This window comes from Eriocheir sinensis, chromosome 9 (assembly GCF_024679095.1).
Source record: "Eriocheir sinensis breed Jianghai 21 chromosome 9, ASM2467909v1, whole genome shotgun sequence".
Classification (NCBI taxonomy): Eukaryota; Metazoa; Arthropoda; class Malacostraca; order Decapoda; family Varunidae; genus Eriocheir; species Eriocheir sinensis.
This window is the reverse complement of record NC_066517.1, coordinates 6466466-6486416: the sequence shown is the minus strand read 5'-3', so window position 1 is coordinate 6486416 and position 19951 is coordinate 6466466. Positions and strand designations below refer to the sequence as shown.

General features: G+C 43.0%; 1 protein-coding gene across 4 annotated transcripts in view; it reads right to left on the bottom strand.

The window, feature by feature from the left end:
• The window catches only part of LOC126995872 (uncharacterized), a 163515-nt gene that overhangs the window by 96461 nt on the left and 47103 nt on the right, over positions 1–19951 (bottom strand). For 3 of the 4 annotated variants that reach the window (XM_050855769.1, XM_050855772.1, XM_050855770.1), the window contains exons 3-4: positions 12446–12625; positions 6385–6516 (exon numbers count right to left, since the gene is read on the bottom strand). In XM_050855769.1, coding sequence (XP_050711726.1) covers positions 6385–6516; positions 12446–12625 — 312 coding nt within the window. The remainder of the gene's footprint in view (positions 1–6384; positions 6517–12445; positions 12626–19951) is intronic. The other variant, XM_050855771.1, reaches the window with a different exon arrangement.

Here is a 19951-nt window from a genome sequence, read left to right as displayed (position 1 = left end):
TGGGTGGATTATAGGTGCTTAATGAGATCACTGTTAAAGATGTTTTCCCACTACCAAGGATTCAGGACTTTTTAGATGCACTGGCAGGTGCTCAGTATTTTTCTCCTTCGACCTGGCTGCGGAGTACCACCGGATCAAAGTGCGGGATGAGGATAAAGCAATGACTGCATTTTTAACACCATTTGGGCACTATCAGTATTTTCGTTGCCCAATGGGATTGACTAATAGCCGAGCATTTTTCCAGCGACTTAAGGAGCATGTATTTAGTGATCATATATTTGCGACCCTTTTGGTGTATCTGGATGATCTGTTACTGTTCTCAAAAAGTGTGAGTGAGCATTTTGAGAAGTTGGAGTTAGTGTTTGGGCTATTGGAAAAGCGTGGTTTAAAGTTGAAGCCAGCTAAGTGCCATGTTCTGCAACCAGAAGTAAAGTACCTAGTGTTTGTAGAGTCTAAGGATGGGATCAGTACAGATCCGGAGAAAGTTAGGGCAGTGAGACAGTGGCCTATACCGTGCACAGTAAAGGATGTGAGAGCATTTGCGGCATTTTGTTCATTTTATAGGATATTTATTAAGGGTTTTGCTGAGCTGGCTTCACCACTGCATGCCTTGATGAGTGGAAATTCAAAGGCTGACGTGACTAAGTTGAAAGAGAAGCTGATAAGTGTACCCGTCTTAAAAAATGCTAATTATGACAGGTCTTTTGTGGTGGAGACAGATGCCAGTTTTGATGGGTCGGGGTAGCTCTGTCCCAAGAGTATGAAGGAAAATTACATCCTGTTGCATATGCAAGCAGAGGCCTAGGGAGATCAGAGAGAAACATGAGCAACTACAGTTCTAGCAAGCTGGAATTATTAGCATTGAAGAGGGCAGTAACAGAGAAGTTTAAAAATTATTCAGCAGGAGGAAAATATGTGGTATTAACAGATAATAATCCATTAGCACGTCTGCGGAATGCTAATTTAGGAGCCGTGGAAAACAGATGACTTGGTGATTTGAACAGGTTTGACTCTGAAGTGAAATATCGGTCAGGAAAAAAAAAATGACAATGCAGATAGGTTATCAAGGAGGCCACACGTAGTTGGGGAGGAAGAAGGAGAAGTATTGAAAGAAATGTGGGAGGAGCCACCTCATGCTAACTAAAGGTGTGGCTGTGGTGAAAGTGTGGGACCATGTGCAGATGACAGGGAAATTGCATAATGTTTTTTTTTTTTTTTTTTTTTTTTTTTTTTTTACAGCAAAGGAGACAGCTCAAGGGCACAAAAAAGTAAACATTAATAAAAAAAAAAGCCCGCTACTCGCTGCTCCTAAAAAGAATCCAAAGAGGTGGCCGAAAGATAAGTCAGTTTCGGGAGGAGAGGTGTCCTGATACCCACCTCTTGAAAGAGTTCAAGTCGTAGGCAGGAGGAAATACAGATGAAGGAAGATTGTTCCAGAGTTTACCAGCGTGAGGGATGAAAGAGTGAAGATGCTGGTTAACTCTTGCATAAGGGGTTTGGACAGTATAGGGATGAGCATGAGTAGAAAGTCGAGTGCAGCGGGGCCGCGGGAGGGGGGGAGGCATGCAGTTAGCAAGTTCAGAAGAGCAGTCAGCGTGGAAATATCGATAGAAGATAGAAAGAGAGGCAACATTGCGGCGGAATTTAAGAGGTAGAAGACTATCAGTATGAGGAGGAGAGCTGATGAGACGAAGAGCCTTTGCCTCCACTCTGTCCAGAAGAGCTGTGTGAGTGGAGCCCACCTCACATGAGATGCATACTCCATACGAGGGCGGACAAGGTCCCTGTATATGGACAGCAACTGTGCAGGGGAGAAGAACTGGCGGAGACGGTACAGAACGCCCAGCCTCGAGGAAGCTGATTTAGTAAGAGATGAGATATGAAGTTTTCAGTTGAGATTTTGAGTTAAGGATAGACCGAGGATGTTTAGTGTTGAGGAAGGTGATAGCTGGGTGTTGTCAAAGAATAGTGGATAGTTGTTTGGAAGATTGTGTCGATTGGATAGGTGGAGAAACTGTGTTTTTGAGGCGTTGAAGGACACCAGGTTCTTCTTGCCCCAATCGGAAATAATAGTAAGGTCTAAGGCTAAGCGTTCTGCAGCCTCCAGCCTTGAGTCGTTAAGTTCCTGAAGGGTGGGTCTTCTATTAAAAGAAGTTGAATAATGCAGAGTGGAATCATCGGCGTAGGAATGGATAGGACAGTTCGTTTTGGAAAGAAGATCATCAATGAACAACAGAAAAAGAGTGGGAGATAGGACAGATCCCTGTGGGACACCACTGTTAATAGATTTAGGGGAAGAACAGTGACCGTCTACCACGGCAGAAATAGAACGGTCAGAAAGGAAACTGGAGATAAAGGTACAGAGAGAAGGATAGAAACCGTAGGAGGGTAGTTTAGAAAGCAAAGATTTGTGCCAGACCCTATCAAAAGCTTTTGATATGTCCAGCGCAATAGCAAAAGTTTCACCGAAACGGCTAAGAGAGGATGACCAAGAGTCAGTTAAGAAGGCTAGGAGATCACCAGTAGAACGCCACTTGCGGAACCCATACTGGCGATCAGATAGAAGGTCAGAAGTGGAAAGGTGCTTTTGAATCTTACGGTTAAGGATTGATTCAAAAGCTTTAGATAGACAAGAAAGTAAAGCAATAGGACGGTAGTTTGAGGGATTGGAGCGGTCACCCTTCTTAGGTACAGGCTGTGTGAAGGCATACTTCCAGCAAGAAGGAAAGGTAGATGTTGACAGGCAGAGGCGAAAGAGTTTGACCAGGCAGGGTGACAGCACGGAGGCACAGTTTTTAAGGACAATAGGAGGCACTCCATCAGGTCCATAAGCCTTCTGAGGATTGAGGCCAGAGAGGGCATAGAAAACATCATTTTGAAGAATCTTTATAACAGGCATAAAGGAGTCAGAGGGGGGATGAGTAGGAGGAATATGCCCAGAATCGTCCAGAGTGGAGTTCTTAGAAAAAGTTTGAGAGAAGAGTTCAGCCTTAGAGATAGATGAGACGGCAGTGTTGCCGTCAGGACTGAGGAGAGGAGGGAAAGATGAAGAAGTGAAGTTGGAGGAGATGTTTTTGGCTAGATGCCAGAAGTCAAGGGAAGAGTTAGAGAAAGCAAGGTTTTGACATTTTCTATTAATGAAAGAATTTTTGGTTAGTCGGAGAATAGATTTGGCACGATTTCGGGCAGAAATGTAAAGTTCATAATTAGCATTAGTTTGAAGGCTCTGGTATCTTTTGTGAGCTACCTCTCTATCATTGACAGCACGAGAACAAGCGGGATTAAACCAAGGCTTTTTAGCGTGAGGAGTAGAGAAAGAACGAGGAATGTGGAGATTAAAGGGTTATTGAAGTCTGAGGAGTTCAGAAAATTTGGAGAGTGAGAAGATTTTTGCTCATGAGGTATGGAGTCATATAATGGCGAGGAGAACAGAGAGACAGGAAGATGTGGAAATTAGTGTTGTCTGTAAGGAAAAGGAAGGACATAATTTATACAGATTTACATAGATATTCAGATCACATTGACCGTATGGTCCAGACTAGGTAGTCTGTCCTTAAACCTAATTGATTCTACATTAATCAGATAGCTGCAAAACTTGCCATTTCCACTTTAGTTGGTATTAGGTTGAAGGAAGTGTCGGTCGAGCTTGTTTTTAAAGGAGTCAGTCGCGTTGCGATAGACCACTGAAGGTGGGAGATTATTCCATTCACGCACTACAACGTTGAAGAAATATTTGGTGCAGTCTGAATTTACTTATTTACATATAAGTGGGATGCCGGCCGCTGCATATGCCGCACACCCACGGGCGGGCGTAGTTGTACTGGTGATGGCCGAATATTTGACACCTGAAGCAGCGCAGGGGTTCAGGGGGGGTACGGCTGAAGGAAGAAGCATCCTCAATTCCCCAGGTCGAGTTGGGTGGGGAGGGGTCTTCTGATGGTCACGAGGACCTGCCGTGTCTCCTCTTTGTAGCAGCGGGGGAGGCAGCGCGTCGCCTCCTCAACCTGAGGATGGCGCTGCAATAAGATGAGGGGCATGCAGAGTGGGTAGCCTATCACAACCCCCTTGGTCGTGTGGGTCTGAGATACGATCTTGTTGAGTTTCACAGTAGGGGAATTGTCGATGGAGACCTGGTTCAGGGTGGTGTAAGTGTTCTTGTCCTTGGGAAGGAGAACGGAGCTGCCCTTCTTTCCGATCAAGGTGCGCATGTTCAGATGCGGGTGTTCCTCCTCGAGGGTTGCAACGGCGTCTTAGCTGGTTTCGAAGACCTCTTGGGTTGGGACCTGGAAGGCAGGAAAGGGGACAGAAGAGGCGGAGGGCGAGACACGGTCACAGAAGGCATGGGGTGTGCGGGGAGGTGAAGAAACTGCACGTTGTGCCGAAAAAGTCGTTTCCCTGCTGAAAGGCGCGAGGCCGAGGCTTTTTCTTGTTGTGCACCAGAGTGAAGCCATCATCGTCAACGTGGGTGGAGCAGTGTGCGGGGTGGTCGGATGTCAGAGTGGAGGAGGCAGTGCTGTTGTCTGAAGCAGCAACAGGAGGGAAATCATTTGGGCCAGCGGACCAGCGGGCTTTGGGGGCAGAGGCGGAGAAGGAGCAGGAAGGCTTGCAGGCAGAACGGGTGGCGTCGGGTGAATGAGGGGCGGAAGCGTTGTCATGAGAGCGAACACGAGGGTCGCGGGTCGAGGTAGAACAGGGAGCAGTGGTCAGAGAGGCATATTTCCGAAGTCTAGAACTGTTTTTAACCCGCGGGTCTCACTCCTCGCCGGGTGGTTCTCAAGCTCCGCCCACCTCCATGACGTCATCATAGCAGGAGCTCGCACAGCCAATGCCGTCTCGATTATAGAGAAGGCATGACAGCTTGTTGGATTCTTTGCCGATGAGTCATCCAAGTAAGGCGGAGTGTGTCCCGCGCTCTCCAACTAAAATGTTATTTTTTGTGTGTTTTAATGCATATTTTTGTGTTAAATATATTTTTCTGTGATAAATAAAGGTTTTACAACATCAATATCTTCTAAACATCATCAAGTTAGACATAAAATACATTGACAGTCGTTACTGGGTAGATTCCTATTATTTTGATTTGTCACCGTTTCTAAATATTTCTTTTGGCATTCTTAACGCTGTCGTTACAATTACTTTATTCAACAAGCCGATCCTCCATCCCTATACTATTATAGGCAACTCAGTCACCTGCTATCTGGCAACTACAAGTTACATAGAGGTATTATAGAGTGCACCACCGCTGAGTGGTGAATCTCAGTCTCACATTTCGAAGCCCTATATTATAAACGTAAACTATTTCATTACTATTATACGATTATATCTTCCTAAAAAATGTAACGATAAAATATACCATGTTAACACCGAGATCCATGTGACCATTACGTATAGTATGAGCAAATAATTTGTCCCAGAAACGGAGATGATCTTCTTCTTCTTTTTCTTTTGACCTGTAACGCTTTGTATCGCTTCTTAGGTCCTCCTCAGCTCTTCTATACTTTACACTATGCACTTAGTTACTTCACAGTGCACACTTATACACTTCACCCTGAACCTAGGTGTTTTTCTGTTCTTTTCTTCCCCTGACTTTTCTCTTCTATGCCCTTTTGTTAGTTTCCACTATTACAGAGGGTTGTAGCAGCCCCCTCACTCGTAGCTGCCAGATACCAGGTGACTGAGTTGCCTAGTATCGGGATGGAGGATCGGCTTGTTAAATACAGTAATTGTAACGACAGCATTATGAATGTCAAAAAGAGATATTTAGAAACGGTGACAAATCAAACTAATAGGAGTACCCAGTTACGACTGTCAATGTATTTATATTTTTTTTGTGTGTGAACATTTCTCCCTTTCCTTATACTATATCTTATTTATTTCTTCTTCTTTATGTCTAATTCGATAATGTTTATAAAATATTAATGTTGGAAAACCTTTATTTATCACAGAAAAAAATAAATTTTCACAGAGATATGCATTAAAACAAAAAAATAACATTTTATTGGAGAGCGCGGGACATTCTCGGTCTTACTTGGATGACTCATAATTTGAGCTGTCAGGCCTTCTCTACAATCGAGACGGCAATGGCACAGCCTCAACACGAGAAATCTCTCTCTCTCTCTCTCTCTCTCTCTCTCTCTCTCTCTCTCTCTCTCTCTCTCTCTCTCTCTCTCTCCAATAAAATTTGAGGTCAATAAATAAGTAGTTGTTACTTTCATTGGTGTATTTACTAACAAGACACACTGATGTAGAAAATCACACACACACACACACACACACACACACACACACACACACAAAAATATATATATATATATATATATATATATATATATATATATATATATATATATATATATATATATATATATATATATATATATATACCTGAGAGGGTGAAAGACTCCACGAGGGCGGCGGTGGTCTCTCTCGTTATCCTGTCATGGCCTGTCACCACCACGAAGACTGGGCTCAGCAGGTGGGTTGTTATCACTCCCGGGCACGGCGGCAGACAGAACCCTGTTTTTAAAGTTTTTTAGTGAGTTAAGCCTCCAAAAATACCAAATACAGCTGTAATCAAAGGAACAGTGAAACGTAATTTGTATAATGAATAATAATATTGAAGAACAATATTGAAGAATTAACTAGCAGTACCTCGGTAACTTATGCAGTTCAAGAAGGAAGATTTTAAATGGGTTCAAAGTGTAACTTTTCGTATTATGATTTGATTAACAATTGAGGACGGAGATAAGATAAGGAAAACTAGCCAAGGATACTTTCCACAAAAGAGGAATTATTATAATCGATGGCTGCCAGTCAAACTCCTGACCTGAGTTGGCTGGGATGGGTCTAGTAACACCCCATGTAAATCCCAATTCCAAGCCTGATTGAAGGTCTAGAGCCGCGCTGAGACACAGCAGCGAATTCACTGGCTATGACGTCGGCGACTTCAGCGCTCCCTGATTTTATGTTAATGTTGATTTTCAGTGCAGGTGGTGGGCTTATTGAAAACTTTCCTGCTATTTTGTGCACCCTCTTCCACCCTTGTGTCATTTGTGTTTGTGAGTTAAGAGAGGTTACATAACTTGCAAATGAGGATCGTCGTACTTCTTCCAGAGCCTGGCATGCTTGTGCTCGTGCTTCCTTGTAGGCAATATGGTTGAACTCTGTCCTTTGCGTCTTGTAACGGTTGAAGGCCCGGCGACGACAAGCCACTGGCTGCTTGCACTCGTCAGACCACCATGGCCCAGGCCGACGTGATGTATTTCCCGTTGTCTGTAGGATTGTAAGTTCTCCCGCCCGGTGACTGTGCGCCGTAAAAAAAGGTAACTGCATCCTCGGTTGTCTCGAAGTCATCAATTGATGTCTCCATGTGAGCCATGGTCGGGAAAAGCTCCCAGTCTGCTCGATCTACTTTCCAACGCAGTAATCGAGGTGACGGTTGGAAAGTGGAATGGGAGATGAAGATGGGATAGTGGTCGCTGCCATGAATATCCACTGATATTTCCCACCTGAAGTCCAGGTATGCATCGGGGGAACTGAGTGAGAGGTCAATAATTGACCGTGTGTCGGTTTGCATATGGTAGTGTCTTTAGTGTTTAGTATGCAGAGGTCTAGGTCTTCAATTACAGATGCAAGTGATTCCTCTTGGGTTGCTGGTGGTATCCTTCTATAGTGTATGGCGACTGTTATAGTCGCCAACTATTAAGAAGGGTAAGGGCAATCGGCTTACCAGTGTCAGGAGGTCTTGCTGATTGACTGGTGTACTGGGTGGGAGATACAGGGAGCATATAGTGTAGGTACGTGTTATGTGGATTTGAGCAGCAGCAGTCTGCAATGGGGTGTTAAGAGAAAGCGGAGTATGTGCTATGTCGTTGGATATGAAGAGACACGTACCTCCCGAAGGAGCTTGTGTGGGATCAGCTGGCGAATATATGGCACAGTAATTGCGTGGGGGAGGATGGGCGTATGCTCCTAACAGTCTCTCTTGGAGACAGACACTGTGGCTGGAAGTCTTTGATCAGGAGTGGAGTTCTTCCCAGCTTCCTCGCAACCCACGGCAGTTCCATTGTATGAAACATTTTTTTTTTTTTTTTTTTTTTTTTTTTTTTTTTCAGGGCGGCCCCGGAATGGGACATCCCTATCTTAGCACCGGGCTTTCGCTGGAGGGTTGGCCCAAGCGTTAGTGTGTTCTTTTTCGGCACAGACTGTGTGAAGGCGGGGGACACGGGCGCCGGCAGGCCATATGTTTGGCAATGGAAGCACCTTCTTGGGTTGGGGACATAAGGTTTCACGTTAAGATTAGGCCACACCAGCTTTACAGTCTTGGGCAGTACTAAACGGTTGAAGGTAATGAACAGGGTTGGTGTAGGTGTGAGTATACCGTCTACTCTGCGTTGCACTCGTCGCACTGAAGTCACATCGTAGTTTATGAGTTCATTCACCAACCTTTCTTCTGAGTAGCGGAGAAGGTCCCCGACATTGGTTCATGGTGGCATGGAGAGAGCAGGACACTGATGCACCCGGAACAGAAGTAAGGGCGCGGAGCTTTGAGCTCTCCTCAGGTGACGATACTTCAACCAGCAAGCTCCCGTCCCCTTGTGGCATGATCTTGGGCTCACGACCGCAAGCCTTGACCAGAGAACGGTGTACTTAAAAACTCTCGAGGTCGTTTATCGAGCAGCCATCCACAGACTTGACTACTACATATTTCTCAAATGAAACAGGCTCATATATACCAGGCATAACTTATATTTGGGAGACTAGGGACCCAGGTTTACGTGAAATATTCTGTGGACATTTCTCTCTCACGGACTTGTCTTGGGCAGACCCTCTAGGGGGTAGGGACTTTCCAGAGGCACCACCAGGAGCCGTGAAAGGCTCCAAGGTGGCGATGAGAAATGACCGTGTGGGTGTTTCCCGGGGACGGACGGACGTCAGGAAGAGAGGCAAGCCGGGGCAGTGTATTTCTATCCATACACACAATATTAATTTCACTTCCCCACATCCCTACCCACCACGGAGCCCAACGAGGGGAGGCTGGATGTTGGGGCCAGACCGCATCCAATAGCCCCAGGGGTAATGGGGAAGTATACGCAGTTACTGCCAGGCGTTTAACGGCGGCCGCGGGACCGCTTGACCCTAGCCAACGCATGACCAGCCGATTGATTCAGCGGGCCCACACTGAACCACACGTCTTATCCCAACCCTCCCACCAAAGGAGCGTGATGCCCAACGAGGGGAACTATACCCCGCCCCGCGGTGGGTTCAACTCCGAAATGAGAGGCCACAGGGAGTATACGGGACGCCACGCACGGCAAACACTTGAGGAGACAATAGCCCTGCCCTAGGTGGTAATAAGGGGGGCGCAGGCAACATCATCAGTAGGCCTCCTCTACCGGTGATGAGGGGGAAGCACTTGGTCCACGAGGTCTGGATCTGGATCTGGATATTAATGCACAGGGCACCCATCAGGTGCATAACACGCATATTTGTGTTGGGTGTTGGGGGGACGGGGAAGCCGGGTGTGCAGGGGAGGGAAGTGAAACAAGTGTAATTGTTAGTGTTGGTGTGTTGTGGTGACAAGTGAGTGTGTATTTGTTTTATGAATGAGTCTATTATACCACAGTCTAAAATCTGTTGGGGGAGGCTGTTCCAGTCACGTATGGTGCGTGGAAAGAATGAGTGCTTGTATGTGTCAGTGTTAGTGTGATATGTTTGATATTTATGGATGTGTTTGTTACGAGTACGTCGACTGTTTGCGTTGTGTAAGTATGTGTGTGGATCAGTGTCAATGTGGGTGTTTGTGATCTTATACATAAGTGTAAGTCTGTGTGTTTGTCTGCGTATGTGAAGAGGTTTCATGTTTATCTGTTGTCAGGTCAGCGGACATCAAGCCCTATCGAGGTAGGCAAGCCATCATGGTAGGTGATGCCGCCGACCTCGCTTCAAGCCCGTCACCACGACTAGGTGACTCCCCTTCGACGGGAGTGTTCCGTTGAAGATGTCATCCATTCAGGAGCTGGTCAAAATAGGACGAGAGATGGGCTGCGAAAGGAACGACCTCAGTACCTTCGTCTCCGAGGAGCAGGCACGCCAACGGGACGAACGTGAGCGTGAAAGACAAGAGAAGAAGGAGAAGGAAGAAACAGATCGAGAAGAGTGCGAAAAGGAAAGGGAGCATGTCCTTACCGTTGAGCGGCTTAAACTGCAAACAGTTGGTGGTAAGAGTACGGTCCACCTTGGTGCTGACTCTGCCACTCGTCCCATGCTACCAGTGTATCGCGAAGGAGTACAGATAGCTTCGTACTTCACTCGTTTCGAACGAGTCGCCTCTCTCCTTAAGATTGACGCCAGTGAGTATGCCATCTACCTAAGAAGCTGGCTTACCGGTAAACTGGCTGAATTTTACATCTCTTTGTCTGCAGATGTTACAGAAGACTACAGCCAGTTGAAATCAACCATTTTGTAGCACTTCCACCGGACAAGCGACCACTACCGTAGCGCCTTCCGTTCAGCCAAGCTTAGTGCCGGGGAAACCTTCCAACAATTCTCCACCCTTCTAGGCCGTCACTTGGACCACTGGCTCGACTCCAGCGAGGTAACGCACTCTTTCTCGGATCATAGGTCCTTTATGATCCTTGACCAGTTTATGGCCTCTGTCCCAGCTGAGTTGCGGATGTTCCTGAAGGAGAACAACATTCGAACCTTAGACGAAGCAGTTAAGCGCGCCGACATCTGGGCTTCGGCACACTGCTACTACTCAAGGTACCCTTCAGTGACTGAGCACAGCAAACGACCGCTTCCTACTAAACCACCCTCCTCAAAGGAATCTCCACCCACATCAAGGAAGTCACCATCTCCAGTTAAGTGCCATAATTGTGGAGATCCAGGACATATTAGACCAAACTGTCCTCAAAATCCAGCTTTGTTTAAACAAAACCCTAAATATGACGCTTCCAAGGAAAACGTCAAGATCACGTTCTGCCTCTCTCAACCTTCTATAGTCAACAGCACTACACGACAGGCACCAACAACGGCTCCAGGGTGTCAACCCTGGAGCCACTATAAACACTTGCCTGCGCCACAACGAGCTGGGTCGACCATCAGGCCCCACCAGTGAAAAAGCCCAACGGCGCAATAGGCCGCGACGTAAAAAAAATTAAAAAATAAATAAATAAATAGAAAATAAAGAAAAACTTCATTCGGGATCCGGGATGTTCCAGGATTTTAGTGTCAGAGGAAGTCCTGCCCGACGTCGTACCGTTCGCTGCTTCGACTACGTGGGGTGAGCTGATGACTTCCCGGTGGTAAAGTGTTTCCTTCGCTGTCCTTACTTCGACGGTTGGGTCGATGCTGTTCGCGCCCCACTCAAGTACTGCAGCGTCTTGGTGGGTAACGTCGAAGGAGTGCGGTCACCTGACGCCCCGGACAACAGGACAACACCAAGACCAACGAGAGCCCTCCTTCCGTTCCCGTCAAGATGTGCTCCACTTTAGAGTTTAAATAATCAAAGAATTTTACATTGTTGGTAGTTAGGTAAGATATAAACCGCACAATTGTATTTAATAATAGAATGACAATGAAGTCTTAGCAAGATGGTGGAAAATTCAGAAGAGACAAGGTCGTGGGCACGAGAGCAAGTGATGTCGTTGCGTATGTAGATGCAACATTCAGCTTTGGATTGAAATTTTGGATAGGGATAGTAGAAGGGAACAGAGTAGAGATTACTGTCAGTAGCCTTAGAAACCTGTGTTTGGGTGAGGAAAAGAGGGTGAGGTTTAAAGGAGAGGTGGTGCTCCACAGAATGACAATTAGAACGAAGATCGCGAATGGTGCAGAAGTTAATAAAGAAAAAGTTTAAAGAGGTATCAAGACACCTCTCAGGTCAAGAGCCGAAGGTGGAGTCCTCTCTGGGGGCATTTGTGGATCCCCCCCAACAAGACGGGGACTCTGAGGCCTTTTGTATTGTACTAGCCATATTAAACTTTGATATATTTTGATATAATGGTGTGTGTGTGTGTGTGTGTGTGTGTGTGTGTGTGTGTGTGTGTGTGTGTGTGTGTGTGTGTGTGTGTGTGTGTGTGTGTGTGTGTGTGTGTGTGTGTGTGTGTGTGTGTAGCGTTTTCGTAGTGTGGTGTGGAAAGTAAGAGAATCTGTCTTTAGAGAGCCTGTTGAACTACTTACTCTCTGGTGTTAATGAGGCAATATAAAAATAGAAAGTAAGGACACGGGAAAGGTCTTTGGTGGGCTTGCAGCACCCACCTTGCTTCCCGAATATACCTCACCGGGAGTGGCTCACGCCGTTTCGGTAGGTGTATTCTTACCTCCTCCTACATACACACAGACAAATAACTGAGTAAATTAACATACTCCTGCACACATACATACAAATAATTGATTAAATAAGCAATTAAAAAGATAATTAAATACAGAAAATGTAACTCACAGCCCAGCTCGGGTCCGCGGTATGTGATGTCACCAGTGCACGAGGTGTGTGTGCTGGGGTTGCCGTGGGTGTAGGTAGAGGTGTATTGCAGGGCCAGGTCAGGCGCTGTCCTGTTCGCACGTGTGAAGCAAACGTACAAGCCCTTGGCAGGGATGTGACCCACTTGTGTCAGGACCAAGTCTGTCGAGGAGCAGAGGTTGGCAAATCAGTTATACAATGAAGATTACTAAACTTTATTTTGGTAATAGCTTATTTATATATATAGTAAGGGCAGGCTCATCTGGATGAGTAAAGCTCCCCACACAAGCAGAGGACTGGCATCATGATTCTGCGAAGATCATTTGTGGACTAGCTTAAGGCTTGGCATCATAGACGAAACCCCACACACGCTGACGATTGTCGTTAAGGATTGGCATGAGGACAGAAATCAAGGTGCCAGTCGTCTGCGTGTGTGGAGGTGTGGCAGGAGGAAGTGCTACATCAGGAGGAAACGCGACATCGTTGTGCGCATGAGCTGCCGTCCATAGCTGGGCACGATAACAGAAAACCTTATTCCCGATAACCGATAACTGATAATGAAAAACCTTATCGGTGATAACCGATATTCGTTAACTGGAGACACAAATATAGGCGATAACCGATAACCGATACCCGATATAAATCCACAATTCCGATACTAGCTAGTGAAAAGTCCGATAGGCGAAAACGATACTATATTGATATTTTAGATAGAAATACATAGATGAGTTCAAATTTTCATTAACTGTATGTTAGAAAACTTACAAAACCTGAAAACCACACGTTGACACGTACATAGGGACGGTAATACTAGAAACGCCTGAACCGGTGTTGTGTTATTTGGCTTCCCCACCGTCAAAAGCTGGCGCTTTTGTTTACAAACACTGGTCTCTCGTGAACTGCGCAAGCTCAGACCAGCAAGCGCAGACCTGTATAGTCTCACAAAGCTTTTTAAGCGTAATTAAGAGTTGCTGAAAGGCTGAATCAAACATACAGTACCACTACCACCATCCTCGCTGTTTCTAGAACGACACTCTGTACGAGTTGTATTTATATGTACAGAGTGTCGTTCTAGAAACAGCGAGGATAGTGGTACTGTATGTCTGATTCAGCTTTCCAGCAATTCTTAATGTGTTAAAAAGCTTTGTGAGACTGTACAGGTCTACGCTTACTGGTCTGATCATGCGCAGTTCACGAGAGACCAGTGTTTGTAAACAAAAACGCCAGCTTTTGACGATGGGACACCAAATAACACAACACCGGGTGCCTTCAATACCATGGCATGCTCACAAACGAATAAGGAATATCAAATCTGAGACAGTGAATAATCATTTTTTGGGAAAAGTTAAATCATTTTTCTCTTTGATATATTGATTTCTGAGTAACATAAAAAAAAAATAGCTTAGTGTTTTAATGTTGAAAATCTAAGTATGAAATCTCCTCACCGAAGATATTTCATACCCCGAAGTTTTTTTCATACAACACCGGGCCACGCATGCGCAGTAGGGAGACGACGTGTTTTTTTTTTTTTCTGAGAGGCGGAAAAAAGTAGCAGTTATCGATAGTTTGGTTACAAAAGTAACGAAGATACCGATATATATATATATATATATATATATATATATATATATATATATATATATATATATATATATATATATATATATATATATATATATATATATAAGTAAGTATCGGATGGCCGATAACCCGATTTTGTTTTCAGCGATAAAGTATCGCGATAACTTATCGCGATAACGCCCACCTATGCTGCTGTCCCACACACACACACACACACACACACTCGCTCGCTCGCTCGCTACCTCTCGTGGCGGTAGGCAAGGCAAGTGTTGAGAAGGTATCGTCATACGGGCGGGAGGAAATCACTCGTTGGCAACTCTTAGCCTAGCCACGCTTGGCCACGCCCCTTCCTCGTTGTCTCCGTGGCGAGTGCATAGCACACTGCATTATAAGTAGAAATATGGAGCGGTAATGATAAGAACGTCGATTCTTCTTATGAAATTTATTATTTACATGGCATCATATACCTATACAAATTATTTAATCCAATATACAATACGCGCACACAGAGAAACAAATTATGTTGGTGTAGGGTGCGACCTCAACAACATTAGACGAGAGCCCAGTCCAAGGAGTCTTTAATATATATCAGTACCGGTAAGGTACACATATAGTATTTACACTGTGCCAGGTAGTGTTAACGGGCACGGGCACTGTACTAGTACAAAGAAACACAGCAAGAGTAATATGTTTGAGCGACATTAAGATCCCCGTAGTACAGTTTCCAACATGGAAGTATTAATTGACATCTGGAACAGCTTGAGTGAAGAGATGATTGTTGAGGTTCAAAATGTGCACAAATTTAAAGAGAAAATGAACAAATATAGATGTGGAGACAGGACATAATGAGCTCTGCTTGGACCGTATATAAAATATAACTATAAAAAAAAAGTCTGTTCACTTAATCTAGATTCCTGGCGCCTAGGTAGATTGGTAAGCTTGCAGCTGATTGGCTGCTCCGCTCTCCCGCTAACACTAATGTCGGACCACATCTTGCATGCTCGAGTGAGACATGTTTCTTTAGTATATGCCATAGCTCAACTCATATACGAGCTAGCCAGTTTTGGTTGACACCATCAGACTCAGCAGTCACTGTAGAATCAAGATGTATTTTAAAAACTCGACAAAACAAATAAGAAAATGGTATTACGATGAGTTGAACCGTGTAGATGTTAAAAAAATGTTTATAACATATTTTAATTATGCTCACTGTTTTCAACAGTTGTTCATTGACTGCAGAAATATATTATTACATTACGTAGGAAAATTTCTCGTGAGCACGATAGTGTGATCAGAATGCAGTTAAAGCTCTACGTATTGAAAATACAGAGTTATTTATAGTAACATTTCACTCGCCCCAACCATCACGGCGCTCGAGACACGTTGTATGATGATGTTGAAAAAAAATGAGTGTCGCGCGCGCCATGATGGTTGGGGCAAGTGACATGTTGCTATAAACAACCCTGTGTTTTCAATACATGAATATATATATATATATATATATATATATATATATATATATATATATATATATATATATATATATATATATATATATATATATATATATATATATATATATATATATATATATATATATATATATATACACACAATTTTGATTCACAAGAGAGGAGACATCTAAGACCGAAAGAATCATCGACCGATAAGCTTCCCGCCAGTAGGTTATAAACTTTTTACAAAAGTGCTCACAAATAGAATTAATGCGACACTTGATTCAAATCAACCAAAGGAGCAAGTACGTTTCCATAGTGGTTATTCAACAACATACCACATCCATGTCATCAATCAGGTTGTGAAAAAATATACAGAATACACCAAGCCTTTGTGTATGGCCTTTGTTGACTATGAAAAAGCCTTTGGCTCAGTAGAATCCTCTGCGGTTATGGCAGCGCTAAGGAAACAGGGGGTACCAGAAGATTATATAAAGGTATTAAAAGACATCTATAAAGAAACTACTGCCACCACAAAACTGAGTAATAACTAGGCGACGGACGCCATAATCAAACAAGAGCAAGGCAACGGATGCCATACTGGAAATATATATATATATATATATATATATATATATATATATATATATATATATATATATATATATATATATATATATATATATATATATATATATATATATATATATATATATATATATATATATGATGTAAAAAATATCTAAAAAAATTGAATGCATGATGCAATGCAAGAAATAAACATATAGCACGAGCATAAGAAAAACATATGAAAACATGATAATACATAGATTGTGTATGTGTATAAGTGTATATGGGAACCAATTCTGGTTATTAATTAAGAAATTCTACCCTATCTAGAGGCGTCCCCCGAGGCAGGAAAAGAGCACTGCTGAAACTTCCATGGCAATCCCAGCAGGCTATAAGGTATCTAAAAATAAGGACACTTATGGATATATGGAAAGGCCTTTGTTCTGCAGTGGAATAATACAGGCTGATGGTAATGATGATGATGATATATATATATATATATATATATATATATATATATATATATATATATATATATATATATATATATATATATATATATATATATATATATATATATATATATATATATATATATATATATATATATATATATATATATATATATATATATATATATATATATATATATATATATATATATATATATATATATATATATATATATATATATATATATATATATATATATATATATATATATATATATATATATATATATATATATATATATATATATATATATATATTAGGTTCCTTTACAAATTCAGTGATTTTTGAAAAACTTTGGAGGCTGCATGTTGTTTCTTTTTTTTTTTTTTTTTTACAACAAAGGCAGCTCAAGAGCACACAAAAAAAGAAAACAATAATAAAAAAAGCCCGCTACTTGCTGCTCCTAAAAAAGAGACAAAAGAGGTGGCCGAAAGCAAGATCAAATACGGGAGGAGAGATGTCCTGATACCCTCCTCTTGAAAGAGTTTAAGTCGTAGGCAGGGGGAAATACAGATGAAGGAAGATTGTTCCAGAGTTTACCAGCGTGAGGGATGAAAGAGTGAAGATGCTGGTTAACTCTTGCATAAGGGGTTTGGACAGTATAGGGATGAGCATGAGTAGAAAGTCGAGTGCAGCGGGGCCGCGGGAGGGGGGGGGGGGCATGCAGTTAGCAAGTTCAGAAGAGCAGTCAGCGTGGAAATATCGATAGAAGATAGAAAGAGAGGCAACATTGCGGCGGAATTTAAGAGGTAGAAGACTATCAGTATGAGGAGGAGAGCTGATGAGACGAAGAGCCTTAGCCTCCACTCTGTCCAGAAGAGCTGTGTGAGTGGAGCCCCCCCCACACATTAGATACATACTCCATACGAGGGCGGACAAGGCCCCTGTATATGGACAGCAACTGTGCAGGGGAGAAGAACTGGCGGAGACGGTACAGAACGCCCAGCCTCGAGGAAGCTGATTTAGTAAGAGATGAGATATGAAGTTTCCAGTTGAGATTTTGAGTTAAGGATAGACCGAGGATATTTAGTGTTGAGGAAGGTGATAGCTGGGTGTTGTCAAAGAATAGGGGATAGTTGTTTGGAAGATTGTGTCGAGTGGATAGGAGGAGAAACATTGTTTTTGAGGCGTTGAAGGACACCAGGTTCTTCTTGCCCCAGTCGGAAATAATAGTAAGGGCTGAGGCTAAGCGTTCTGCAGCCTCCAGCCTTGAGTCATTAAGTTCCTGTAGGGTGGGTCTTCTATTACAAGAAGTTGAGTAATGCAGAGTGGAGTCATCGGCGTAGGAATGGATAGGACAGTTCGTTTTGGAAAGAAGATCATCAATGAACAACAGAAAAAGAGTGGGAGATAGGACAGAACCCTTTGGGACACCACTGTTAATAGATTTAGGGGAAGAACAGTGACCGTCTACCACGGCAGAAATAGAACGGTCAGAAAGGAAACTGGAGATAAAGGTACAGAGAAAAGGATAGAAACCGTAGGAGGGTAGTTTGGAAAGCAAAGATTTGTGCCAGACCCTATCAAAAGCTTTTGATATGTCCAGCGCAATAGCAAAAGTTTCACCGAAACGGCTAAGAGAGGATGACCAAGAGTCAGTTAAGAAGGCTAGGAGATCACCAGTAGAACGCCCCTTGCGGAACCCATACTGGCGATCAGATAGAAGGTCAGAAGTTGAAAGGTGCTTTTGAATCTTCCGGTTAAGGATTGATTCAAAAGCTTTAGATAGACAAGAAAGTAAAGCTATAGGACGGTAGTTTGAGGGATTGGAGCGGTCACCCTTCTTAGGCACAGGCTGTATGAAGGCATACTTCCAGCAAGAAGGAAAGGTAGATGTTGACAGGCAGAGGCGAAAGAGTTTGACCAGGCAGGGTGACAGCACGGAGGCACAGTTTTTAAGGACAATAGGAGGCACTCCATCAGGTCCATAAGTTTTTTGCTTACTTCTATAATTTACTTGCTTATTCTTAAATTGTTTCTTTAAATAATTTAGTCTTGATTAATGTTGCCTTTTCCATCAATTTATTTTCATGAAACAAACAGAACACAAGTTCAAATTCCTTACCAAAATCAACTAATTCTTTAGAAGAGTAAGCCAAATGTCCTTTGTCCATTTCTGAAATCCAAGTATTTTCTATTTTTCTTTTTATAAGAAAATGAGGATGAGAATTCTTCAGTCTGTAAGCTAAATATCCTGCTACATACATCATTACATCCTGTTGCGGTGCCAGACTTTCTCAAGGAAAATTTTCATTACATGATATCTCTTGTAATATTTCCTGTGTTTCATTGTGGTCCTGATTTTCAGTTACACACTCTGAAGCTTCAAACTCCATATTACATGCAGTGGTGTAAGAGTCATCCTCATGTTCATCATTTATTACAGACACAGATGTTGTCTTCAGCAGGGATGCAGGAATATCTACTCCCAACAACAAATACGCCGCACACGAGAGAAAAGTTTTCCAAAACATCCTGGTTTAGTCTGCATGTTAACATGTTATCTTTACCCTACTTGTCTTTAACATATGTGCATAATTCTGGTACAGCTTTCCCAGCGAGAGTCAATGCTTTTTGGCATAGCAGTACCTTGTTGCAATTACTAAATTTGCATTTTGGAAGCTCATCAACAAGAAACTTGAGAGCCTCTTCCTGTTTTTTTTCTAGTTTTAATCCCATAGCACACCTTTCATCCTTCACATCCCATACCTTCTAATAATTCAGGGTGTCAAAAGCTTTATCTATTTATATAATGAATGATGCCTGTGAATGACACTGAGCAAGATATCTTTGAAGGGCCTTACCACAGCTCTCGCTTAACAACTCTGCAGCAAGTCGCACATTTTGTCTTTCTTGGCCTTGCACCTGTCAAAATACAGATATAGTAACTGCTATACAACTCGTGTGTATATATATATATATATATAGAGAGAGAGAGAGAGAGAGAGAGAGAGAGAGAGAGAGAGAGAGAGAGAGAGAGAGAGAGAGAGAGAGAGAGAGAGAGAATCAGAAACTTTATTTCCATTTATACAATGGTTATTCTTTACTGGCTCTGGTCTGGAGTATGATGAAGGAGCCACGTCTCACTGACACAAAGGACATCTGTATGTCTATCTTTCACTAATAGTTCAACCTCTACTTTGTTTCCTAGGAGGCTCTGTGCATTAATGTGTTCTATTGTCAGATAATCGTTTTCATTGTGTCCTTTCACTGTATTACTACTGGCGTTTTCTTCTTTGCCGGACTCCTACTGGTTACAGTAATCGCACAGACGGTTCTTATGACCAAGCTTACGACACATACCACATTGTAACCTACTGTCCAACCTGCACTGAGCCTGTCGGTAGTTAAATTCACCACAGTTGATCAT